Source organism: Sinohyriopsis cumingii, chromosome 3 (genome assembly GCF_028554795.1).
Source record: "Sinohyriopsis cumingii isolate HCF-2022 chromosome 3, ASM2855479v2, whole genome shotgun sequence".
Taxonomy (NCBI): Eukaryota; Metazoa; Mollusca; class Bivalvia; order Unionida; family Unionidae; genus Sinohyriopsis; species Sinohyriopsis cumingii.
The window spans coordinates 83,763,321-83,788,007 of record NC_142963.1 but is presented as its reverse complement, the minus strand read 5'-3'; the positions used below and the strand labels follow the sequence as shown (position 1 = coordinate 83,788,007).

The 24,687-nt window shown below is 33.6% G+C and overlaps 1 protein-coding gene across 1 annotated transcript in view; it reads left to right on the top strand.

Annotated features, from left to right (window-relative positions):
- LOC149803217 (guanylate cyclase 32E-like) overlaps positions 1 to 24,687 on the top strand; it is a 196,987-nt gene that overhangs the window by 162,796 nt on the left and 9,504 nt on the right. Inside the window, exons 5-14 of the mRNA XM_089952845.1 lie at positions 82 to 263; positions 5,625 to 5,760; positions 7,063 to 7,217; positions 7,566 to 7,671; positions 8,161 to 8,239; positions 9,756 to 9,870; positions 14,579 to 14,749; positions 15,458 to 15,562; positions 16,424 to 16,495; positions 18,609 to 18,771. Coding sequence (XP_089808971.1) covers positions 82 to 263; positions 5,625 to 5,760; positions 7,063 to 7,217; positions 7,566 to 7,671; positions 8,161 to 8,239; positions 9,756 to 9,870; positions 14,579 to 14,749; positions 15,458 to 15,562; positions 16,424 to 16,495; positions 18,609 to 18,771 — 1,284 coding nt within the window. The remainder of the gene's footprint in view (positions 1 to 81; positions 264 to 5,624; positions 5,761 to 7,062; positions 7,218 to 7,565; positions 7,672 to 8,160; positions 8,240 to 9,755; positions 9,871 to 14,578; positions 14,750 to 15,457; positions 15,563 to 16,423; positions 16,496 to 18,608; positions 18,772 to 24,687) is intronic.

Below are 24,687 nucleotides of genomic sequence, written 5' to 3'. Positions count from 1 at the left end.
ATTTTCAAGATGATTAAAATAGATATCAAACTGTAAAGCATACCAAAAAAGAGAAAATAATTACGTTCTTTCAACTTGCAGGAATATTTGACAAGAACGTAAGTATCAACAGTCAGAGGGCTTTCAGATATTTCATAGGAGTGGTCCATTCTCCGCCTATCTACCCAGAATATGAAAAGTTTACCAAAATCGTGAATGACTACCTAGAGCGACCGCCATTTAACTACCCAAATCCATATAAGGACATTGGAGGACTCAAAATTGTAAGTCTGATAATATATTATCTACAAAATGATCACAAATTCAAAAATCACTAAAATATATTATTATCATTTTAATTTTAAGCCATGCTTCCCGTACACTTTCCAACACCGGAGAAGATTATGACATCAACTATCTAACAAGGTGTGTTGGATATTATTATTATATTAATGGACACAATTCCCTTTGACAGTGTTATGTATATTTAATTGAAGTGTTTGTTTGACAGTTTAAATTGTTTTATTTCATTACATGCTATTGTAATGTATCATTGCATGTTGGGCTTTATCTTGTCTAACACTGAGTTCACTTCTGCATGACCTGATAGTTTTATATATATATATATATATATATATATATATATATATATATATATATATATATATATATATATATATATATATATATATATATATATATATATATATATAACTAACACATAGCTCAATTATTCTCTATGTGTATGGGCTTAATATCAGAATCTTTATTAAAAAAATGAAGTAAATATGTTTATTTGGGTCAGGGTTTTACAGTTTCCTAAGTGAAATTTTTTCAGGTTATGGTTTTGATTTTGTAATTATGAGGATCATTATAGAATGTTATTTTTCATTAGGTAATGTTTTGTTTTGTTTTAGAAAATGCTAATTGCGACCTGAAGTCAAGTAAAGAACTATGTATTATTGTAATTGTGAGGACTTGGTCAATCATTCTTCGACATCTAGCACTTTCAAGTTGTAATATGTTATTACCAGTTGGGCTGAGTACAATTTCTTCAAATTATTGAATTCAAGTGATTTTATCTGGGAATACAAAAATACTCTGATAAAATTCTTTGAAAGAGACATTCACTGGAATTTATAGTATATTCAAACCTGGAATTATATTAACTGATATTCAACAAAAGTCTGTTGACACGTACACTTTAACAGCTCCCATAAACACGTCATTGGCTTCAGTTTGGGGATTTTTCAGGACTTTTACTGACTTTTAATCAGGACTTTGAATTACAAGGACTTGTTTCTGTAATTCTTAGGTTGGGGGGTGGGGGGACTTAATTCGCATACTGTAAGTTCTTTTTTCTCATTTTCACTTTGTAGTCTGGGAAATAAATTATTTGTTAAATTTTAAAAAGACTGTTGTCTTTCACTCTTTTATGTTACTTATTTCAAGAGCATATACTCGTAATAATAGGACTCATATGCATTTCCTCAGGATATATTTTACAATTCCGAGTGTCAAATTTAAAATGTACTGCATGTTTCCCCACCATCTCCAATAATCTAACCCAATGGCCTTTTAAAACTTTTTTAAAAAAGGAAAAATAAACTCTTTATGAATGGTCATATTATGTAAAGCATGATCACAACAATTATACAAATTATTTTGGCAGTTGTCAGATTCGCTGTATATATATATATATATATATATATATATATATATATATATATATATATATATATATATATATATATATATACACTCTCTCTCTCTCACACACACACACACACACACACATGGTGGTTGTTTTGGCTCAGAGACCTTTGTGGTTTCACTTCGTTGCTTAGGTTTACACCATCTACATTACACTGATATATTGCTCCACGGTCCAGGCCTTAAAGTCGTCAAGCTGGTCGCCCACTATGTCTCCCGGCAAGACTCCGCGGACTCTCACCAACATCTTTTCTATTTGCACGCTATTGATCGTCCACGACTCCATTTCTACAGATTAATGGACCCGTCTCAATGTGTTGCTTATAAATTATCGGATATTTCATTGCTGCCGTAGAAACGGGGAAGGGGTCTGGACTTGACTGGTGGAACAGAGCTGCTCGAACTGTTTTACGTTCTTATTTACCGACCAGATGCGTTCGTTGTGAAGGTGGAAAGCAGATGTCGTATTTTCAATCTTTACATTAATAATTTGTTTCAATGTGGGGGACTAAATTGCCGTGAGTATGTATGTCAACGTCGGAAAGACATCATTCTTCAAGCCACGCTTTTGTGTAGCCCCATCTTTCCTCCAAGGGAATGCCTAAGAATGGACGCTGTTCGTTATGGCAGGCTAGTTTCCCATGCCCTCATAGGTGATGCTTGTGTTGGCCGTCAATCAGCGCTTTTCGAATGGGTCCTTGTACAGTCAATGGCGAATAGCAAACATCAGCGCTGTCCTGAAACGGGATCGAACAAAAAAAATCAGTTATATTAGCTGGCCGTTATTCTTAACTCGCAACTCCTAGCTGCCGCGATTCTCGAGACAGTCGTGCTAATTCATTGCGGTATTGAGGACAGTAATACTCTCATAATCGGATGGGATGGGAATCTCCAGTTTCTCACAAAAGTAATATGTGTCTTTTCGCATCTGGATCACGACACTGGTTCGAAAGGACCGCGTTCAGGTCCTTTTCGTTTGTCCCTGGTCAAAACCTCGAGCTCAGCAACACAGTAATTAGGCCCCAGATAAAGCCAACCTTCCATTTGTAGATTTTGTCAACTGTGCCCTTCGTCCTCTGCAATGCTGTTTGAGTGCTGTGTTAAGGCCATCTTTTGCAGATTTAATCGAAGTACTTGTCGAGGGGGGTCACTGTCATGGTGGTGGGGGTAGAACGTCATGGATAGCCCTTGTATTTTGGAAGCCCAAGACGCCAAGGTAGGCTTCTTGCGTTTTGTGGCGCGGAAAAGTTCATCGCAATACCATTTGCTTTCTCTTCCACCCTCCCCTCTCATGCATAAGGGACAAAATACTCAGAAATCTGGAGTGAGAGAGATAAAGAATCTGGGCTGGATGAAATCCCTTTAAAATGAACATTTTCCAAATAACCTACAAGAATATGGTTCATCGTAACGGTGTGAGAACACTTTCCTTGGGATATATCTACAGTGTTTATATAATATATTATACAAAGATGCAATAGCCTTTGGTTACGAGGCACACATACTGTAATTCAATGCTTTGTTGTTGCTTTTGTTGCTTCTTAAACTTTTTATAATGTTCTAAAATCGGTTATTTTTAATTAAATATGAAAATGTCCAAAGCCCTCCATCTCTCTCTCTCTCTCTCTCTCTGGACCATGGTAGCAAGATAGGCACGAAAATTGATAAAAAGACGAGCTTAGATAATTTTCTCTTATGTCATACGACCATGTCTCTGGACCTACGAATGATGGTAAAAGTTGTAAAATCGACCAAAAGAAAAGAGAGAGAGAGAATTGGGGAGAAAAACAAAAATTGTATGGTTGGTAGCAATGATAATTTAAGAAGAATAATGACTTCGGTCAACTTTAAATATATTGAAATATTGTAAATATCTGTTCGTCATTTCTCTTAGTATTTATTCCATGCTAATTTCCATGGGCTAGTACGTGAATGGCTGAGCGTTCAGTGTTCAAGAGGCTAACCATGTATTTGTAATACTTGACTTCATTAGAACCATCTTTCATGTTTAAATCATACGTGTGTCTTATATTGATTTAACCAATGTGAATAAAAACTGAAACTCTAAAAAGAAAACAATCACCTTTTCAATATGCAAAGGTGATTGTGAATAGCCACAAAAGGCACAGAACTATTGTAGCAGACACACTCGGCAGGGATGTGAGTTCATTTACTAGGTCAATACACCGTTGCCTGTAATCAATCTTAACTCCGTTAGAAGGTTAAATATGTGTGTTTGTATGTGATACAATTAAAATATATGTATAGTATTAGGCTGTATCAATGATATACCAATCCTGGTATAAATTTTTCAAGCCCCATTTCCTTTTAAATAAAACGTTATACATCTCCTGTTTAATCATTGATACAGCACACATACTATATATATATATATATATATATATATATATATATATATATATATATATATATATATATATATATATATATATATATATATATATATATATATATATATATATATATATATATATATATATATATATATATTCACACACACACTCACACACAAACACAATCCATTAACTTACTTTCTCTTCGAACTGTAGTATCCAGGGCGGCAAGAAATGGATGGTCCATCAGGGTTCTTCCTTCTTTTGTCTTAAATTATCTGGAGATAGCCGATTGCAATATAATATACAGTTACTATGGTTAACCCGAGACGGGAAAAGGTTGAGGACAACATTATTTGTATTTTTCATTAAAAAAAGCTTTTTCATGAAACGGAATAGAACTAAGGCACATTTCATCGACCACAGAGGATAAAACACGTCGAGAAAAGCATATGTGAGTTTAGCTACCCCATGTTTGTGATATAAAATTGCTTTTCTCACCGACATTTCGAAACAGTATTTGATTTAAATGCTGCATCATTTGACTTATTCTGCGAATGCATGTGCGAACAGAACTAGGAAGATTTTTTTCTGATGCTGCACACATACTGGATTGAAGAGGTATCTATGGTTAACTAATGCCACGTAGCTCAAAATCGAAACTATTGGTTTTACTGTCTTCACTATCTTTTCAATCGTGTTATCCGAATAAGGCTTAATTGAACATCAATTAAAATGCAACATAAGTGATGTAATGCCACACCCATTATTTTATTGACTTTTCGTTCTTTGCCTATTATATCCTTGTTATGAAGAAGACTATTGAATCTCTTTTGCAGTTGTTTTCAGAAATTTAACTAGTATTGCCACACACAAGCACACACGTGCGCGAAAGGAAACAACAAAAGATCGAATGAAAAGAAAGAAGGAACCAGAAAAGAATAGGAATAAATCTTGCAGAAAGTATTGAAAATCCCATTTCTTGGAAGAATAACTGGAGAGTATTATCATATCTCCATCAATAGAAAAGGAAAATGTCCTCTTGAAAGAAGATCAGGACATAACTTAAACACGAAAATTACCTCTTTTGTTATAGATTTCGTTGAAGTTATGTTTATTTAATTTGCTTTCTTTGTTAGTTTTTATTCATTATATGCTATGGATAATTGTACTTTGGACCTGACCTTGTCCAAAATCAAGTTCATTTTCGACCTGACCTTAATAGTTAATCCGGTTCAAAATCTGTAATTTCACGTATTTACCTGACACAATTGAGCAGTTCTTTATTGTTTAGAAATGATAGATAAGGTGCTGAAAGATTGTCTTCAAATTGGAAACTTTAAACTGCATTTAAAATAATATACTTTTTTGTGTTGTATACTTTTTTATATGAAATAATAGTGATCATACGTGTTTGTGCTGTTACCAAGGTTCGCCGAATCCATCAAATGTGTTGAAATCCTCACCTTTCGGGCTTCAACTACTCCTCAGGATTCGGGGAAAGATGCTACCAGAGAACACATGTATGATCCATGTATTTCAAGGCTTGCTAGTCAGAAATAAATACTTTCTCTGCAGCTGAGACCTGAAGCTGCATATTTGTATGACGCCGTCTGGCTGTATGCACGTGCAGCGCGGGCCGCCATGGATAAAGGATATGACTGGAAGAATGGGACGGCTATTATTGATACGATAAAAGGAAAAACCTACAAAAGTAAGTAAATAAAGTAAAGAAAACAATTTATGGAAATTGCAAATGACTAACCACCGACAACGATGGCAACTATCATACTGAGTTTTACATATGGTTCAAATCGAGTCACGTGGATATTATCCAGTCCTTTAAAATAACAAGAATTACACTTTAAAATTGTACAGGTTCTTAACAGAACAATTTTATTCATATCCACCGTATGTGGTATACGTTATTATGGCTGTACACATTAATCCATCTTAGCTGAGACGAGACTGGAACTTGCGAGGACAGACGTGAAATGTGTGAGTGGTCTGTAAAGGCGAGCGCCTTAGACCAATCGCTCACTCTGGGTCCAAACAGATAGAGGTAGCCTACTTTTAATATTGATAGTTTCATTAAATACAAGATAAATACCAAGTTTCGTGACTTCCTCCCAGCTGTGATGGAGGACACATGGTAACACACAAACGAACGGACAGACAGATGGTATCACAACTGTATGTTCAGTGCATCGGAGGCATGCCGAATGACCGAGTGATCTAGGATGCTTGCCTTGTCGATCACAGGAGTCTTACCTCTATCCGCATATGTTCGAATCTCGTTTCATCTAAAGTGGACATATGATAAAGCATGTCGTTTTTCTTCCTGGGGTCTTCCCGGGTTCTTCCTCCACCATATATCCTAGCCACCATGTGTAGCCAATCATGAGCTGAAAAAAAAAATGCCGTTAAACCCACAAAGCCAACCCTATTATTCGGCCCATCAACACTCTGACGTCAGTGAAAATATCTAAATAGTTCCAGTGTGGATGCATGATACGGAAATGCAGAGAGATCATCTGTATAAAACGACAAATCAAGCAACATAGAGTGAATATCGAACACCAAATTAAGCATGTAAGATTAAGTGTGTAATACAAAAAAATACAAACGATACGCTTAATGTCCCATCTGAACAATGTATACAACCCTTGTAATTTAATGCATACATTTTAAAAAGTTATCATCACATTTAACTTCGATAAGAAAGATGACTTTTTTAATTGTCAATGTTATCATTGATGATTCAATCTTCTTTTTAGAATATACACTTTTCAACATTGTATTCGTCGGTTATTTTTTTGTTGGGTTTTTTTCTGATACTTTTGATGTTGTTGAATGAACACTTATGGAATACTTTAGGAAGAACTCTATTTATCTTTTTTGCATGTTTTCTAAAAATTATTTATTGTTCCCAGTGCTGCTTTCCTCATTATAATCTGTGTGAGGTATTTTAATTAAGCCAGCTCATTTTACAAATTACATTTATTTTCTACTATAGGTGCCATGGGCTACATTAGCAGAATCAACTCCGTTGGAGACGCGGAGGGAAATTTTTCTCTGGTTGCTAGGGATCAGCTACATGATGGATCAGACGATTACGGGATATTTCCAGTGGGAGTTTTCCTACTTAATGAAAATTTTACAGCTCTTCCAGTAAGTTCGATTTCTATCCTATATAAATAAACGACTGTATTGCAGAACCTCATTGATTCTGCCATTTATATTTTGTTGAATAATTTGTTTACTTGCTTAGTCTTCTTTCGACATATTTGTACCATCAGATTATATGCAATTATTAATTTTTAGCAGATGTAATAAAAATGTAATAAGTTACAAAAAAATTAATATTTGTTACACTGTCCAAATAGGGATCTGAAGATTATGTCATTAAAAGAAGGTTATATATTTTCCCAAATTTTAATTTTCCATTTAAGTTTTACTGCAACGTGGAAAATGACACTGGTTACTACAATATGCAAGACTTGTACCCTGCTTTTTCAGGCATTCAATTTTTATGATGGAAAAACAATAGACTGGCACTATGGTATGCCTCCAGTGGACGAGCCACCCTGTGGTTACAGAGGGCAGTTTTGTATTCCTCCTAAAAGTAAGAATAAAAAGATAACCGATTTTTTAATGTACTGTCAAAGAGCAGTGAATACAGAATTGCAGTGTTAACGCACTCATACTTCTGTCATTTTTAAAAAAAATTCTAAAATTTTTACCGAATTGGTCTTGTAATGCTTAAAAAATTTGAAATGACAATTATTTTTCTTCAAATTAAGATATATCATTATTACATCATTCGCAGCCTGTATAATTTCCTTTATCTGGAGTGAATTCTTAACAGTGAAATAATCACGTTTTGCTCATTTATTCAGATAACTTTGAAACTAGTTGTCGATCTGTCTGTATGTTTGCTTTGTCTGCCCTAGGCCGATATGTGCGTTTGTCGATCGGTTTATCTTTGGCGATGGATGTATGGAAAGATGGATGGTTTGGTGGAAGGAAGAATGGATGGATGGATTTTTGTACTTCATTTTGGAATTTATTTATTCCAGTCGAGGATAAATTTTACACTTTGCACTTATTGCAGCTTACACCAGGGAGATTGTTGCAGGAGTGATTGGTGGCTTAACCCTGGTGGTCAGTATAATAGCGTACCTCGCTTACAGGTCAGTTGACATATGTACCATTAAAATAGGTAGTTTTATTATTGATTCTCATTATTATTCAAATGATGCATGCTTTTTTATATAATATCATTGGGAGCGTATCTATTAAACACGTATATTTTTTATAGGACAGAAAAAGAGTCAGATAAAACTTATGACGATGGAAAAAAGATATAGCATGTCTATATGAAAGTAACAAGACCAAACTACAAAAAAATACTATTAGTTGTCATAGCAATTGAAATGTACTATCTATTCCGCCTGCGCGTATCACTGACAGCGTTTGTCAACCTTAAACTAAGCAGCACCCGATATCTTGCTGTCGACAACCCTGTACTTTTAACGAGTTTGGGAAAGAGTGGAATTGTTAACTCGTCAGAATCGTTATTACCGTGTCTACTCTCTAAATATTATTTTAGTTAAAACCAACTTCACTGTTCTAAATGTGTTAATGCATTGTCAGACACTGAGTTTGGGTTGATAATAAGTATATTAAGGCAGGATTATATGATATTTGACCCATGAATATGATCCCTGCATGACTTGTCGCATCAACATGACGTGGATCGTATGTTTATTGTTCTGTTTTCATACGTTATGAAACAACTGTCTGTATATAATAAGTGAGAGATTGATGTGGCAGTTTAGAAACAGATAAGGAGAAGTAAGATTTTAGCGATATCTCTGATATCTTACTACCTCCGACAGAGCTTGGCGTTTGACGCATGACCATTAAAACGTTACAAGTTCAGAAGACGCGCTTTTAATCTGGTGAAAAATAACTTTGATGTAGGTTGTATAGCCTAGTATCCCCGCAATATAAAAGTAAAATTAGTTTGGAGAAAAACTTGTGGTGGTAAATCTGTGTATTCTTTGGTTAATGATGCTTGAAATCCCATAAACACCTTTAAAGTTTTGAATAAGTAACGCAATAACCTTTTGGGGCTTTATTTTAATTTTGATACAAGACAGTCTCACATAGTTGATCTTTTTCCAAAATATGTGGATGCTGTGTGTGATTATCACCTAGGTGTCTACCATTAGGGAGGCACGCGTTCTCTAAGTCAGGAAGTCTAAAACAGTTGGTGAGATTATATTATGGTTTTCATGTTGACGAGATAGGTTAAAAGTCCTTCTGTATTTCGTAAAAACAGCAATTGGTTCACAGTTGGTAGCAGTCAGATGGAGTCTGGGGCTTCGTAAATTCTCCGTACCTACGACAGAAACAACTCTGAACATATGCCACTTTTAACTAGGGTATACTGAGGTAATTTTAATAAATAAACTTAACTTCTAGGGACTATCAACAAGGTACTTCAATGGAAAATTAAAAAAGAATCATTTTTTGTAGGGACCTGAAAATCGAAAATTAAATATTTGCATAATTCGGATATAAAAATATATGCATACTTTATTAAACATATAACCATTACTATTTCATTGTCATTTCGATTTAAAATTAAGATTCATGGATGCAAGTAAGTTTCTTACATAGCTGTAACTCTTTGCGTTGTAGAAACTGGCGATATGAGCAGGAGTTAGCCAGTCTACTGTGGAAAATAGACCTCAAGGATATAACTCTCCGGGACCAATACGTTTCCACGGGGAACCCGAACTCAAATAAGGGCCGCGTACGTACTAATTATTTGGCTAATGCATAAATGCTGCCCTCCCCCTTTCCTGCAGTCAAATATGTTGTTCGTTTAGGGCTTTCTTTTTGGGGGGGGGGGTCTTTTTGTCCTTTTTTAAATTTAATTTATCGATGTAAAATTACAAAGAATATAATTACACATTAGGGTGATTATGTGTACGTGCACCCTTGGAACCAAATGCAATTTTTAAAAAAAATGAATGTAATTGACCAGTTTGCAATAATGTATTTAAATCTAATTGTCTTTGTTCATGCCTATACCTCTATAGAAACTGATTTAATTATACACGATAGTAATGAGATCCTTGATAGCAATATTGCCTATGATATAAATATATGTGGAAAAGCTAACAAGGACAGAAAAGAGATAAATCAATATGGTGAGAATTTACTAAAATTACGTCAACAATCTGGAAGGATGACTGAAATAGGTAAATCTGGCGATGATAGAGGCATTGGAAAGTTTTCATGGATACAAGATAACTCTGCTACAACCACGTGCTTGCTTTTATATCAGTCATTATTTTCATGCATTACTACCTTCAGGATTGGTAACAGAATTCAATCTATTCATCAACCAATAATATTTCACTTGGGTATAGCTGATTCCACAACCGTCAGAATTAAAAATAATGAAAGTATACCTCCAAGACAAAAATATATATTTGTCAATAGTGTCAACCACGAATATAACAATTATCATTAGCGGATGGTACCAGTACTTTTCAGAATTATTTCATATATAATAGCTGATGAACCAAAATTTCAAAGTAAACGAAACAACTGATATTCGCTATGAAAATCTGGACTGTAAAATAACAGGTGGAAGTGCAACATGCTATAAAAAGTATATAGTCTGGAAAATCAGTTGGAATTGATTCTCATGCGAGTGATTTTTTAAAGTCGACTGGAAGTATTACGGCACATATCTTAGCGTATATCTTCAATAAATTGTTTGATCGTGGATACTTCCCGAAATATTGGACTATGAATGTTATTGCACCCATTCACAACAATAAATACGCCCAAATATTATAACGTATTAGCCTTTTACCAGTCTTCAGCAAAATATTTACATCAGTTTGAATGTTTAGAAGATTAAACTCACTCCTTGGCACAACACACTAACCCCACCCCCTTTTCGTAAATTTACCTCACATTCATAGCCTGATCATATATATACACGTGACTTAAGAAAGCAGTTGGATTTTTTATTTTACATTTTATTTTTTGTTGTGTGTTCATCTTTTTTTTATAAAAAAAAACATTAACCCGGTAATATATTGACCCTTGGGTCGGGGAACCATCCCAAGGTCACCTTACAATCAAATATTTCTGGTTATCAGATAGTCTAGGGATAATAAATATAATCTACAGAAAAAGAAACACACACACACACACGCACGCATGCATATGGGACACACTCTGGGTGACATGGACTATTGTTATATTACAGTATTTTGTTCCTGTTTATAATCAAGTCAGATACAAGTTATATGTTCATTATTGAGGTCCATTTTTGAATAAATTGGTCCTCTTATTTATTTACCTTAGCATTGTATTTTTCGATGTTCTTATGCATTGCAACTATTTGCTTAAAAGCAAAAATAGAAGGATTTTTCATATTTAATCTGCAAGTATAAATCTAATTTTGCCACAATAAGCAGGAAATTACACAAACTGTCAAGTTGTTCACTTCCTAAGAAAGTTTCTTTTTTGGACATATGTACAATATTTGGGCAAAAAGGTGCAAAAAGTTCAATAAAACGGTACCAAAACTGCGAAGTAACACTACAATCATAAAAGAGATGCTCAATACTTTTATTTTCACTCTTACAGAAAGTACATTTGTTGTCATCTAATATGTTAATTCTTTTCAGAAAATCATTAGTAGCGATTGTTCTATGGATTAATTTAAAGTTAAAAGAGATCAGCTTGGTATCCTTGGTATAGCATTTCGCCCGGCTATAAATATCAGACCACTCCTCACTACTTATATTTTTATTAAATACTTGCATCCAAGTTTCTTGCTTCGCAGTGTTTTGTCTTTTAGCTTTTTTTAAAAGACCTTTGTAAACAAACTTGAGTGAATTTTGCTTTTGCATGTTCATTATTTTATCCTCCTGCTTATAAAAATTATTATGTACTAAATGGTTTTTTATTACGTCTCTCCATGCTTTTAGAATTTTGGATATTAAGGAGAAGTATTTAAAAAAATCATCGCTTCTAGTTTTTTGTTTTATTATTTCAAAAGGTATTAAATTACCGTGATCATCTACTAGATCATTCAAAATTTCAAAACCAGCTTCTGTCCAGGATTTGTATTGATAGAACATTGGGAGGGGGGACAAAATTTAAAATACTCATGGATAGATACTCGTTAGGACTTTGCGGTTCCTCTTTCCAATTAGATACTACCAAAATTACATCTCTCCAAAAACTGTTTTTAATGAACTTACTAAATTCTTCTAATTTCCTTCACCCTAAATTCCAAATATCCTTTCTATTTCTGAGTATAGTTGTATTGACTAAGTTCTGCCACGTTCCATTTTCCTTTTCCAGCAATCTCTTAACCCATCTTATCTTAATATACCTGATGAATGAAAAGCAGTTGTGTTTGGTTGACCTAATATGTTGCAGTAATTACATTTTTGTCATTTTGTTAACTTTCTGACCCTATCTGAATCAGATGCATGTTCGATTCAGCAACGCGTCACATCGGTTTTGTCGTTGTTCTCAAGGAAGTTAGGGGAAATAACTTCAGAGATACACGAATGGCATCTGGTCAAATTTCTTTATCAAACATTAATTTTTAATTGAGTAGAGAGAACATTTTAATAATACCATAAACTTGTAAATTCTAATAAAGTATCAAAATGTTACGAATGATTAAAGCAATATATAAAGATGTAAATGCTATGTTAAGTCTGGGCAATGTCTTTGATTGTCCAGCTGGAGTACAACAATGATGTGTGCTAGCTCCATTTTTTTTGGTGCCTGTTTTTAAATGATCTTCAGAGTACTATGACATATTAGTCTCTGGGATATCACTAGAAATAACAGAAGTGTTTATACAGTTGTATGTCAATGATTTAGTGCCACACTTTTCAGTTCCAGAAATTTTTATAAGTATTAGGAACGTATTCCTCTCGTTGGAAATTATTGGCCAGCCTTGGAAAAAGACGAACTGTTGTATTCCACATGGGAGGCTATCTACGTAGCTACGAGAAATGGTAGTATATTTCAACAGAAACAATGGTTGAAGCATACATTTGAGATATATATTCGCCCAATCAAATGCTTAGTACATGTGTCTGTAAATTCTGACCTGTCAAGCAACAAAAGCTATACACACGCTGAAATATGGTTTTTCTAAATGTGGCAAATTACATGTACATACCATGATTTATACTGAAACAAAAGTGTTGCCTATTTTAGACAATGGATCCAATATATGGGGCTTCCACGATGCACCTGATACAGAAAAGATGCACACTGGGTGTTGTAAATTTATACTGAATCTGTCAACAAACACACCATAAACGTTTGTTTATCACGAATGCACTTAAAAAGACAAACCTTAAATATATTCGAATTCTTAAGCACTGGTTTCCGATTTAAATATGCCAAACTGTTCCAGTAAATGCGCACTTTCCAGATAAAATGGGGTGAAAAGTAAATGTTAGATAAATTGTATAGAATACACGATATTAAAATATGAATATGTCAATATTTGGTTAAGCCAGGGTATTGCTGATGAACGATCGTTAACGAAATACCTAGCGATGTAAAGATGTTTTCATGCAAGAACATACTGATGAGATTAATGGAATTGATTGGATAGTTTTCATCAAGTGTATTAAATGTAACTTTACACTGCAAACATATTTAGATGACCTAGATGAGTAGGATTTAGATAAAATAATTTGTTAGCTAAGAATAGGTACCTTACAAATTAGAGGCAAATATAGGAAGGTAAGAATATATTCGCTATGATGGTGTAATATGTCTGATATGTAACAGAGAAATAACAAATAACAACGAGCACCACCTATTGTGACATGCCCTATATATGTTTGGCTAAGGTAGTATATACTCTTGAATATTTACATAAATCAAAATATCTAACACTTCTACGTGTGCATGCATATATATATATATATATATATATATATATATATATATATATATATATATATATATATATATATATATATATATATATATATATATATATATATGATCATGTTAATGTCTAATTTTTAGCTACGTGTATTTGTAGCGCATCAAATATTGACATATAACTGGATATGCATCAAACTAGACAAAGACGAGAACAAACTCCATGATAATACTCTATTTCGTGACACCAATATGCATGAAAATTCATTAATTAGAACGTTGAAAGTTTATGTAAATAGCAAGGTTATATCATATGCATATATCTACTATGAAACGATGTACCATACATTAAATTGTATTTAGTTTAGGCCTGAGGCATGCAATAAAGTGAAAGATTATTATTATTATTATTATTATTATTATTATTATTATTAAGATGAAAACGATATCTATGAAGTTTATTAATTCGGAAATGTTTTAAATTGAAATTTATTACTCGAATAACTATGTACATAGAACTTCTTCGCCGATTAAAACACAATTTCAGATGAATATGTTTCTTTCAGAGGACACTTGTTAGAGCTAGCAGTCAGCTATCTCTAGGTTCTCAAGCTGACTTGGATGGCAGGCAGTTATTCACGAGTGTAGGAACTTACAAAGGAAACATTGTGGCAATCATAAGAGTGAACAAGAAGCATGTTGAACTAACACGCAATGTCAAGAAAGAACTCAAGTGTGTGAGTATACCCAGTGTTCTCTGGAAGGTCCTAGACAGATATTATACTGACTTCAGATCGTAAACATTGCATTACCTCGATAGCAATATGATTCGATTTCTGTTCCCAGATATAAAAAAGTAATCTCGAACAGCACCAGATTAGTTCTATATTTATTCAGATCAATCTTGGAATATATTTCACACTGATTTAAATTTCAAATATAACTGCAAACATTTCCTGTGTTTTTTGTAATCGTTTATTCAGCACTTGAAAACAACACGCAAAAACATATGCTACAATAATTTGTCGATATACCAAAATGTAAACAGCGGTTTAGGCCATATGTCACTGGCTCGGACATAAACAAGAATCAGACTATGTGTAAACTACAGAAACAACAACAATTAAAAGATGAAAAATGCAATAAAATTGAGGACAAAAGAAGAATTATCAACTCGTACTAAAATCTCCCACACCCCAAATATTTTTTTAAATATACAGATGGTTCTGGCCCATTCTGATGACGTATTTTCTTATTGCGCATGAATAACGAAGGATAAACCCTTCCCTCTGGCTGGAGTGGAATTGGCAGGACCTTATAAGATGTCCAATATGTGACTTTTTATCTCTATTACATCCAGACAACATCATCATTTTTGTTATGTATAGAACTGCACGTAATCTAAATAACATTGGCTTTTTAACAATGGGAACGGTATATTCCAGATGAGAGACCTTCGTCACGACAATATTAACCCCTTCATTGGTGCCTGCATAGATCCGCCCAACATCTTCATTGTTACCAACTATTGCTCCAAGGGCAGTCTCCAGGTAATGACTTCTAGTACACTGTCAGTTCGGCGCTCTTTCTTTGTGTATAATACTGTAATCACGTACTACTTGCTGGGTTCAAACGTTTTGCCAGAACTCAAGGAAATATAATCATTTACTCAATAAATCATTTCCGAACCGCAAAATAGTGACGTTTTCTGAAATATAAGATTTGCTGGTTATCCATGTGAAATTTTTACATTTGAAATCGGCTGATGCCACAAAGTTGCACGAGCACAAGAAACTGATTTGTTCCCACCGAAACCACAGTTATTTCATTTATTTGAGAGACAGCTTACATTTTTATTGGACAATTATTACTTTAGTTACGAGATAGATCGATATATAGACATGGATTCTACTCCTTCTGCAAATTCGGTCTGTACTCTTTTAAAACTCGAATCCAACTGCACAGACCCAAATCTGTTGTCGCGCAATGCGCCGGCATATCTAGGTCTTGGCAGTCTATGATGTTTGCAGCGGTTCTCAATTTATAAGCGAGTATATACGGTAGTAAATATGCTTTTACAACACAAAGGCATACTGCTTAAAATCAGATCTCTACTGCCCTACGTGAAGATCAAAGACAGATTTGATTCACTTTCAGATTTCTGAAAGCTGCATTTACATTGGTTAATTCAAGGTTATCAGAACATGAGCCCTAAGCGGTCGTTATCGGATCTTCACGTAGGACAGTGGAAATCTGATTTTAATCATTTTGTATAAAGCAATGTCTGTGAAATACAAGCATAGGTTGTACAATATGAGCTTATAAAGCAAAACAAAAATATTGTACGTCGAGTCGCTAGAACAAATAAATTCCAACGAATTGTCATAACGTTTACTTATCCTATATTTCAGGATATTCTGGAAAACGATGATTTGCAATTAGACGATATGTTCATGGCTTCTTTTATATTCGATATCGTCAGGGTAAGGAACTTAATGTTGGTGTGTGTGTGTGTGTGTGAGTGTGTGTTAACGTAGCTATAACAGTTTGAATCATATCGCTACGATGTCTGGAGTGTGGCAGTTAATGGTGATGTCTAGTACTGTGGCATCATGCCGCAGACATGTAGCATCATGTCCCACCCAGTCACATTATTCTGACACCAGGCCAACCAGTCCTAACAGTAACCTCTTAATGCTGAGCGCCAAGCGAGGCAGCTGCATGTACTATTTGTATAAGTCTTTGGTATGACTCGGCCGGGGTTCGAACCCACGATCTCCCGCATCGAAAGACTTAGGCCACCCAAGCGGTCATGTTGATGTGGTATTATTACACTTTAGGAAAAGTGTTAACACAAGGAACAGTCAAATTTAACTCGGTCCACTGTATGTAATACTTATAATCTATTTTGGAGGGTTTTACTTACTGTAGGACTTAATTGGCTCAAGGTAACACACACACACACACACACACACACACACACACACACACACACCACCACCACTCTTCTAAGTAACATAAAGTTATTTTTATTATTATTATTATTATTATTATTATTATTATTTCTTTCCACCACTTTCATTGTAATATAAATACATTTATATTTTTGTTTCTCCCAACGGCAATTATGTTGTATTCTGATTATAAAGCTAAAAGGGTAACATAAAAAACGTGTGCAGATGGTATCACATGAAATCCTATCTCCTGGCAATTACATGTACGTAGATAACTAGATCATCCCTAAGCAATATAACGCTCTAGTTTGAATCCAAATCTGTTAGCCATTTTCACTGACAGTACCGCCCTTTCTAGTCCTGCAATTTTTCCTTTTTATTCATTATTCTTGACAGTTTTGCCAAATGTACATATGTATTCCCCTCGCTTAAAAATGTAGGTAGGTAGGTAGGTAGGTATGTCACACAGATTAGTCGAATAACATTCATCACCGTTGTCATATAATAAAACACAATAATAGCAATACTGCTACTTGTTGTTGTTGTTCTATGGTTTAACGCCATTTTCTCAGCACAATATAGGATATACATGGCGGCCAGTGTAACTGGTGGAGGAAGAACCCTGGAAAACCCAGGGAAGAACCACCGACCCACGAGAAGCTACTGGCAGGCTTACCCACGTTAGCCGAGCATTGGACTCGAACCCACGCAGACAGAGGTGAGACGGCAGTGATCCGGAACGGTGAGCGCTTTAGACTCGGCCACTAGGGGCCCCAATACTGCTACTACTACTACTATAATAATAATAATAATAATAATAATAATAATAATAATAATGATAATAATAATAATAATAATAATATTTTTATGTTAAAAAAATAATAATAATAATAGTTCTAGGTAGGATCATCAAATAATAGAAAACATAATACATACACCAAATCTAGACAAGTCATGTAATATTGACGGTATTTAAATCAAAACAGTTATAGTGCAAATAGTCATAAGTACACATAATCGACAAAGGATGACCCATAAAATTGTAGAAAACTTATTTTCCATTGGCTTCTGAGGGATGCAAATTTTGGGGCAATGTATACTTTGCAAATTAAGATCCTATATTCAACTAAATAAAGAAATTACTTTTCATTATTAAACTAAAAACCTTATTTAAAAATTATAAATGACGCTAAAACCAATTCGAACGAGTAAAATATCATTGACCAAGGTTCTCTCAGTCTGATTTGATTTAAAAGGTATGACTTAACAGCCGATTTAAAATCACCTATATTTTAAAAACTTTCATGCAAATGGATGATAGGTTCTTTTGAGATGCCTAGAAAGAAAAACTTTGAAGTTGTGCCACTAAAGCATAATGTATAAAAAATATACTACTTCTAGTGACCAAATAGTGATGATCACTGATTTTCGCAAATGCTTGGCTTAGGTAAAGTGGAACTTTTTATTTAAACAAAAAATATGAGCATGATTTAGCCCCAACTTTTTCACTTTACCTTCCATTTTTATCATTCCCACACTTTCAAATTCATATTGTCGTCATCATCATCATCAACGGAAGTGTATTGTTTGATTCTCAGATTGTGTTTTTGTAATTCAAAATCAAAGATGTCATTTTCCACAGGGTATGATTTACCTCCATGAAAGCGAAATCCGGTTTCATGGCAAATTAAAATCATCCAATTGTCTGGTGGACAACCGAATGATCCTGAAGATCACCGACTTTGGCCTGCACGAGTTTCTCGGTGGAGAAAACGAGGAAGTAGAACAATACGCCTTATATAGGAGTAAGTAAAATTAGCCCATTGATCATATTTACACATAATCCCCAATTTAGAAAATCGAACGGTTTTGTGCCGTACAAATTTACTTCTCATGTAACATTGCTTGAAATGGTCAGTAAAAATGTATATTTTTCAAAGAGAGAGAGAGAGAGAATTCATTCACATTTTTTCAGGTAAAATAGTTTTAGATAATAGAAGGTTTTGTAAGATATAATGGAAAAATCACATAATTATTGTAGCAATCTCTCATAATGATAATATTTAGTAGAATTAAGACTACAAAAAAGACAAACAAATGCAGCATACCGATACATGGAATGAAATTAAGTTTTGCGTTTTCTCGTGAAAAGGCAAAAGACAAGTATTGTCCGTTGTAAAACAAATTATGATTCCTCACCAACACTTTCAGTTATCATAACCTTTCTTATTTTTGATTTCTCGCCAACCCATCACAGCCATCAGAATAATTATTTTGATCCCTCGTCAACCCTTTCAACTATCAGAACCTTTATTATTTTCATTCCTACGCCTGCAAAAGTAATCTAAAGATCTAAATCATAAATATGCTTTCTAGACTTACCTTTGTTCCCACTAATTACTATCCTTAATGCGTTTAAATGGAAATTGTCATTATGAAAATATTTCTCAGCTGCTTAAATTTCGGTTGCTGAAAATGTCCACTGATTTAAGTGCTTGTTATGATCCGGAAATTGTATTGCATACCTGATTAAGGATACATTATATTAAGGAGGAACAGAGCAGAGGGAGATATTAAAGTAAATGGAACCAGTCTACTGACTTTGATTTCTGTTTGCTATATTAAGTTTAAACGACATTGCTTGTGTTAATTGTTATTATTTTGCTAATGTATATTACTGAGCGTCTTTCAAATGTGTAAATTAGAATGTCTATGTAACTATGAGGATAAAGAATGTATATCCTTTCCAGATTTGTCTTCAATACTCCATTGAAGAATATACTGAGTGAGAATTGTGACGTATATACACAGTACAACAATGATTGTTTAGTTCTTTGTCCAACACAGTAAAGAATCATCAGATCATCAGCTTGTATGAAATGTGATAATTATTATATGTCATATAGAGTTTTTCAAATAGCATTAATCACTGATGAATAACATGATTAGTTTTGGTATTGAAGTATTTTATATCATTGAATGTGTTCAAGGAATCAACAGTATCATGTTTATAATTAGTTGACTGAGATTCATAAATTTTACGCTGAAATTACCGGGATAAACAGTTTATTACAAGTGTACCTAAAAGTTCTTTCTTGCCGTCAAGGATGTTCAAATTTTATTTAATAATATAGCACACCGATTCACTCCAGTCCATCTTTGTTAGTATGACAGTGTAATTAGGCTGAAGTTTCTTGCCGTCAAGGATGTTCAAATTTTATTTAATAATATAGCACACCGATTCACTCCAGTCCATCTTTGTTAGTATGACAGTGTAATTAGGCTGAAGTTTCGAGTTTAAAAGTATGGCCATGGCATCAGATTAAGGTCAAGGTCTTGACGGGAGATAGTTTCAAACTACAATTCAAGCGAAATTATGAGTATTTCATGATCCTCTCTGAGGGGTAGTTTTGCCGTGACTAAAGATTGAACTACTTTCACGAATTCTGTCCCCGCTGGCGATTTGGGGCACCAAAATTCTCAGGGTTAACTGCCCAGTGTTTTGTAAAACTAGGGTGGGGAGTGTAGATTGTGGGAGTCAAGGAAGGGTGGCAGATGGGATTTTGCAAAACTTTGAAAAAAGTTTTAAGATTAAAATGTTAAAGTTCCAAACAATGCGGAAATTGTAAAATGGGTGTCTATAAGTTAGATTCGATTAAATGAAATCAAAGCATTTTGCATGGAAATACAAATATATCAACATGATAATAAGTTAGCAATAATAACATAGCAACATGATAATAGTTTAGCAATCATAACATAGTAACATGATAATAGCTTACCAATAATAACATAGCAACATGATAATAGTTTAGTTATAATAACATAGCAACATGATAATAGTTTAGCAATAATAACATAGGAGCATGATAATAGTTTTGCAATAATAACATAGCAACATGATAAAAGTTTGGCAATAATAACATAACAACATGATAATAGCTTACCAATAATAGCATTGCAACATGATAATAGCTTAGTTCTAATAGCATAGCAACATGATAATAGTTTAGCAATACTAACATAGCAACATGATAATAGTTTAGCAATAACATAGCAACATGATAACAGTTTAGCAATACTAACATAGCAACATGATAATAGTTTAGCAATAATAACATAGCAACATGATAATAGTTTAGCAATAATAACATAGCAACATGATAATAGTTTAGCAATAATAAACATAGTAACATGATAATAGTTTAGCAATAATAAACATAGTAACATGATAATAGTTTAGCAATAATAAACATAGTAACATGATAATAGTTTAGCAATAATAACATAGCAACATGATAATAGTTTAGCAATAATAACATAGCAACATGATAATAGTTTAGCAATAATAACATAGCAACATGATAATAGTTTAGCAATAATAACATAGCAACATGATAATAGTTTAGCAATAATAAACATAGTAACATGATAATAGTTTAGCAATAATAAACATAGTAACATGATAATAGTTTAGCAATACTAACATAGCAACATGATAATAGTTTAGCAATAATAACATAGCAACATGATAATAGTTTAGCAATAATAACATAGGAGCATGATAATAGTTTAGCAATACTAACATAGCAACATGATAATAGTTTAGCAATACTAACATAGCAACATGATAATAGTTTAGCAATAATAACATAGGAACATGATAATAGTTTAGCAATACTAACATAGCAACATGATAATAGTTTAGCAACTTTAACGTCCACTGTCTTACAGCATTTGCTCAATTTGTAAGATTGATGAATGAGTTCATGTTGATGTTAAATTTTAATTTTTGTACTGACTGCAACAAAGCCAGTTAATAAATGAAAGTAGCTGAAACTGTCAAATGTTTGCCAGTACTTTCGATAAATTTAATTTGTGTTTTTGTTGTAGCGATTTTGCAAGGGTTATACGGTTTTAAAACTTCAGTGCAAACTATTGTAGATATTTATTTACGTAGAAAAATCCTACCTTTTTGTATTTTGGTTTCTTTACGGTTTTGCTTAGCCCACTCGGACACTACTGATTTCATGTTATCTTTAAATCTCTGGTCTTTTAAACAGGAGAAAATATCCATGTTGATTCTACCGATAAGCAAATGTTGCACGGTCTTTTCAAGACAATTATGTTAGATCGCTTTCCTCAGCCACCAACATTGAAAATGATAAGCATTTCTATCAGGTTTCGACCTCGTTACTTTACTACTCAAGCTAAACATACGCGTGTGTTTTTCTAAAGTATTTATCACGCATAAACTCGTCCAAATGTGGAAATAATATATGATGAAGAAAGTTTAATGCTTTACGTATTTGTTTTATAATCCCAAACTTCCTATGATATGCGAATATTACTCATCTACGGTCGCAAACCAGACAGGATAACACGTCTTCTTTGTGATTTTTTTTTTAGATATCCAGCTCTCCATTGATGAGTTTCATATTCGAAAGCTTGCTTGTGACGTTTTCATGCTACAGATTTGCCAAATATATAGAGCATGACAATTGCGTTTAGGCAGGAAACGGGTGAATGCTGTGCAGATTTGGCTGCTTTATCTACCCTTACATTGCATTTAATACTAATGCGACTCGACAAGACAACAATATATAATACTTTCTCCAGTCTGTATGAAAAAATCAATTTTTGGATATTAACGGGTTGTCAAACTTAAGGCTTTGCATGGATTTCAATATGGAAATGAATGCAAACAGATAATGATTATATTTTGTTTATTTGTTATATGTTATTATTTTTATTTATGTATTTATTTATTTGTAACTGTTAATTTTTTTGTTATATTTTTTTTTTGGGGGGGTCGAGTTCAAGTATAGTAGTATGGTTGTAATTTCTTTTATAAAAATTAGCGATAATTGCCTGGAGAATGTGTTGTATTACATCGACAGCTGCAACATTATCTCCACATTTGGAAAACGTCTGTATGGCGACGAGTGAACTCTCTGATATCGTTGAGTTTACTCTAAAAATGAAATAAACCGGTTGAGCACTTTTTGAATTGGCTAAGATTAAATATTGGTGTTGTTTGGGTGGGTGTTATTGATAACTAATGCAGTGATTTGTTAATATATAATTTCGCAGTATTTGCACAATTTATTTACTGCTTCTAGATAATGACGAATTCGTACGCATTGAGGTGGAATAACACTATTTTGTAGTAAAGGTCAGATCTTATTGAAGCATTGTAATACTGAAGCAAGACTCTCCAGTCTAATCCTCCATATGTGTTAACCACAACTTGTATTAAATCCAGTGCTTTTGCACATTTGCCACAAAGGTATCTGATATGCGAAATGAAAGTTAGTTGACAGTTGCAAAAAATATGAACGTAAAACAAAACTTAGAACTATAAGTATGGTTTCGTCCACAAACCGGATAAAAGAACCGTCAAGATCGAGTTTTAAGTTATTATGAATCCTATATAATCGGCTGAAGTGTATACAAACCGTTTAATTTTCGAAAACTTGAAGTTTATATAACCATATCTAAAACTGACGTATCATTAAAGATCATGTATGTGGTACTCTTTGATCCACAATAGATCCAAGAATTGTCGTGACGTAACAAGCTGTCCGTTCGTAGATTATGACATTCACTATGTTGTTAACTTTTCATGCTGAAACGTTGCCGGACGATATACTAGCCAAACGTAATCCCATATCCCAAGAGTAGCTTTCAGAAACTGTGGTACCTACCTTCAATCTGAAATATATCTTTTAAAAAACTTGGGCATATAGATCAGTAAGCGACAGATATATCTAGGTTCTCTAGGTAATTATTTATGCCATAATCTTCAGTGGTATTATACCTTTTTATCTAAGCTAAAGAAGATGACCTTGTTAGGTTCTTTCTTCATATGACTGAAGTCTTACCATGGCCAGTTGTGATTTCCTAGAATCTTAATCCACATTGAAGGTCTGATAATAGTATTTGGGTAGAAGATAGGAGAAGGAGTGTGTTGTTTATCATTCGCTCCCAGGTTTTAAAAGTACAGCTTATTAGTGTACGTATTAAGAGCGGGAAGAATCGGTATGGTCCTTTCCAAGCTTAGGTACTGGGATTATTAATGCCTCTCGCTATGACAGGGGGAATTGCCATTTTCTGAACTTTTATTGAAAGTATTTTGTAGTGTGTTGAAAGCTGTATCAGACAAGTGTTTCTGGCGTTGATAGCATATATCATCTGGTCCGGTCGATGTGTCGTCATTATGTTCTGTGTTTTGTTTTCCTCTGTTGACATTTTTAAAAGGCTGATGTGTTTAAATGTAATCATGCTACCATTCTTTGCAGATAGAGGCAGTCCCAGTGTGAATGTTAAAGCCCAAAAAAAGTATATGATACCACGCATTATGTAATATTTTTTCATCCGTCTAAGTGATTCATTAAAATCATCATTTGATAAACATTCTTTTATTCAAAAAAATACTTTTCAATGACAACATCTGATAACGTTATGGCCATTTTATCATATGCTTTTTTGATTTCACGGGTGTTCTTGATTTGATTCTAATCTATATTTTCCAATTGTCTTGTTAATTAGCATTTTACCAGTAATCTCTCTGTAGGTTCAGTTGGTACTAATTTTTAATTCTTGTTTGCATTCTTTAATTTCATTACAATTAAAGATACTATTATTGTGTTTTTCTGTACAGACAGATTGTTTTTCATGTTGGTCTTTATCCATTTAAATAGTGCGAAAATTGCATAAGG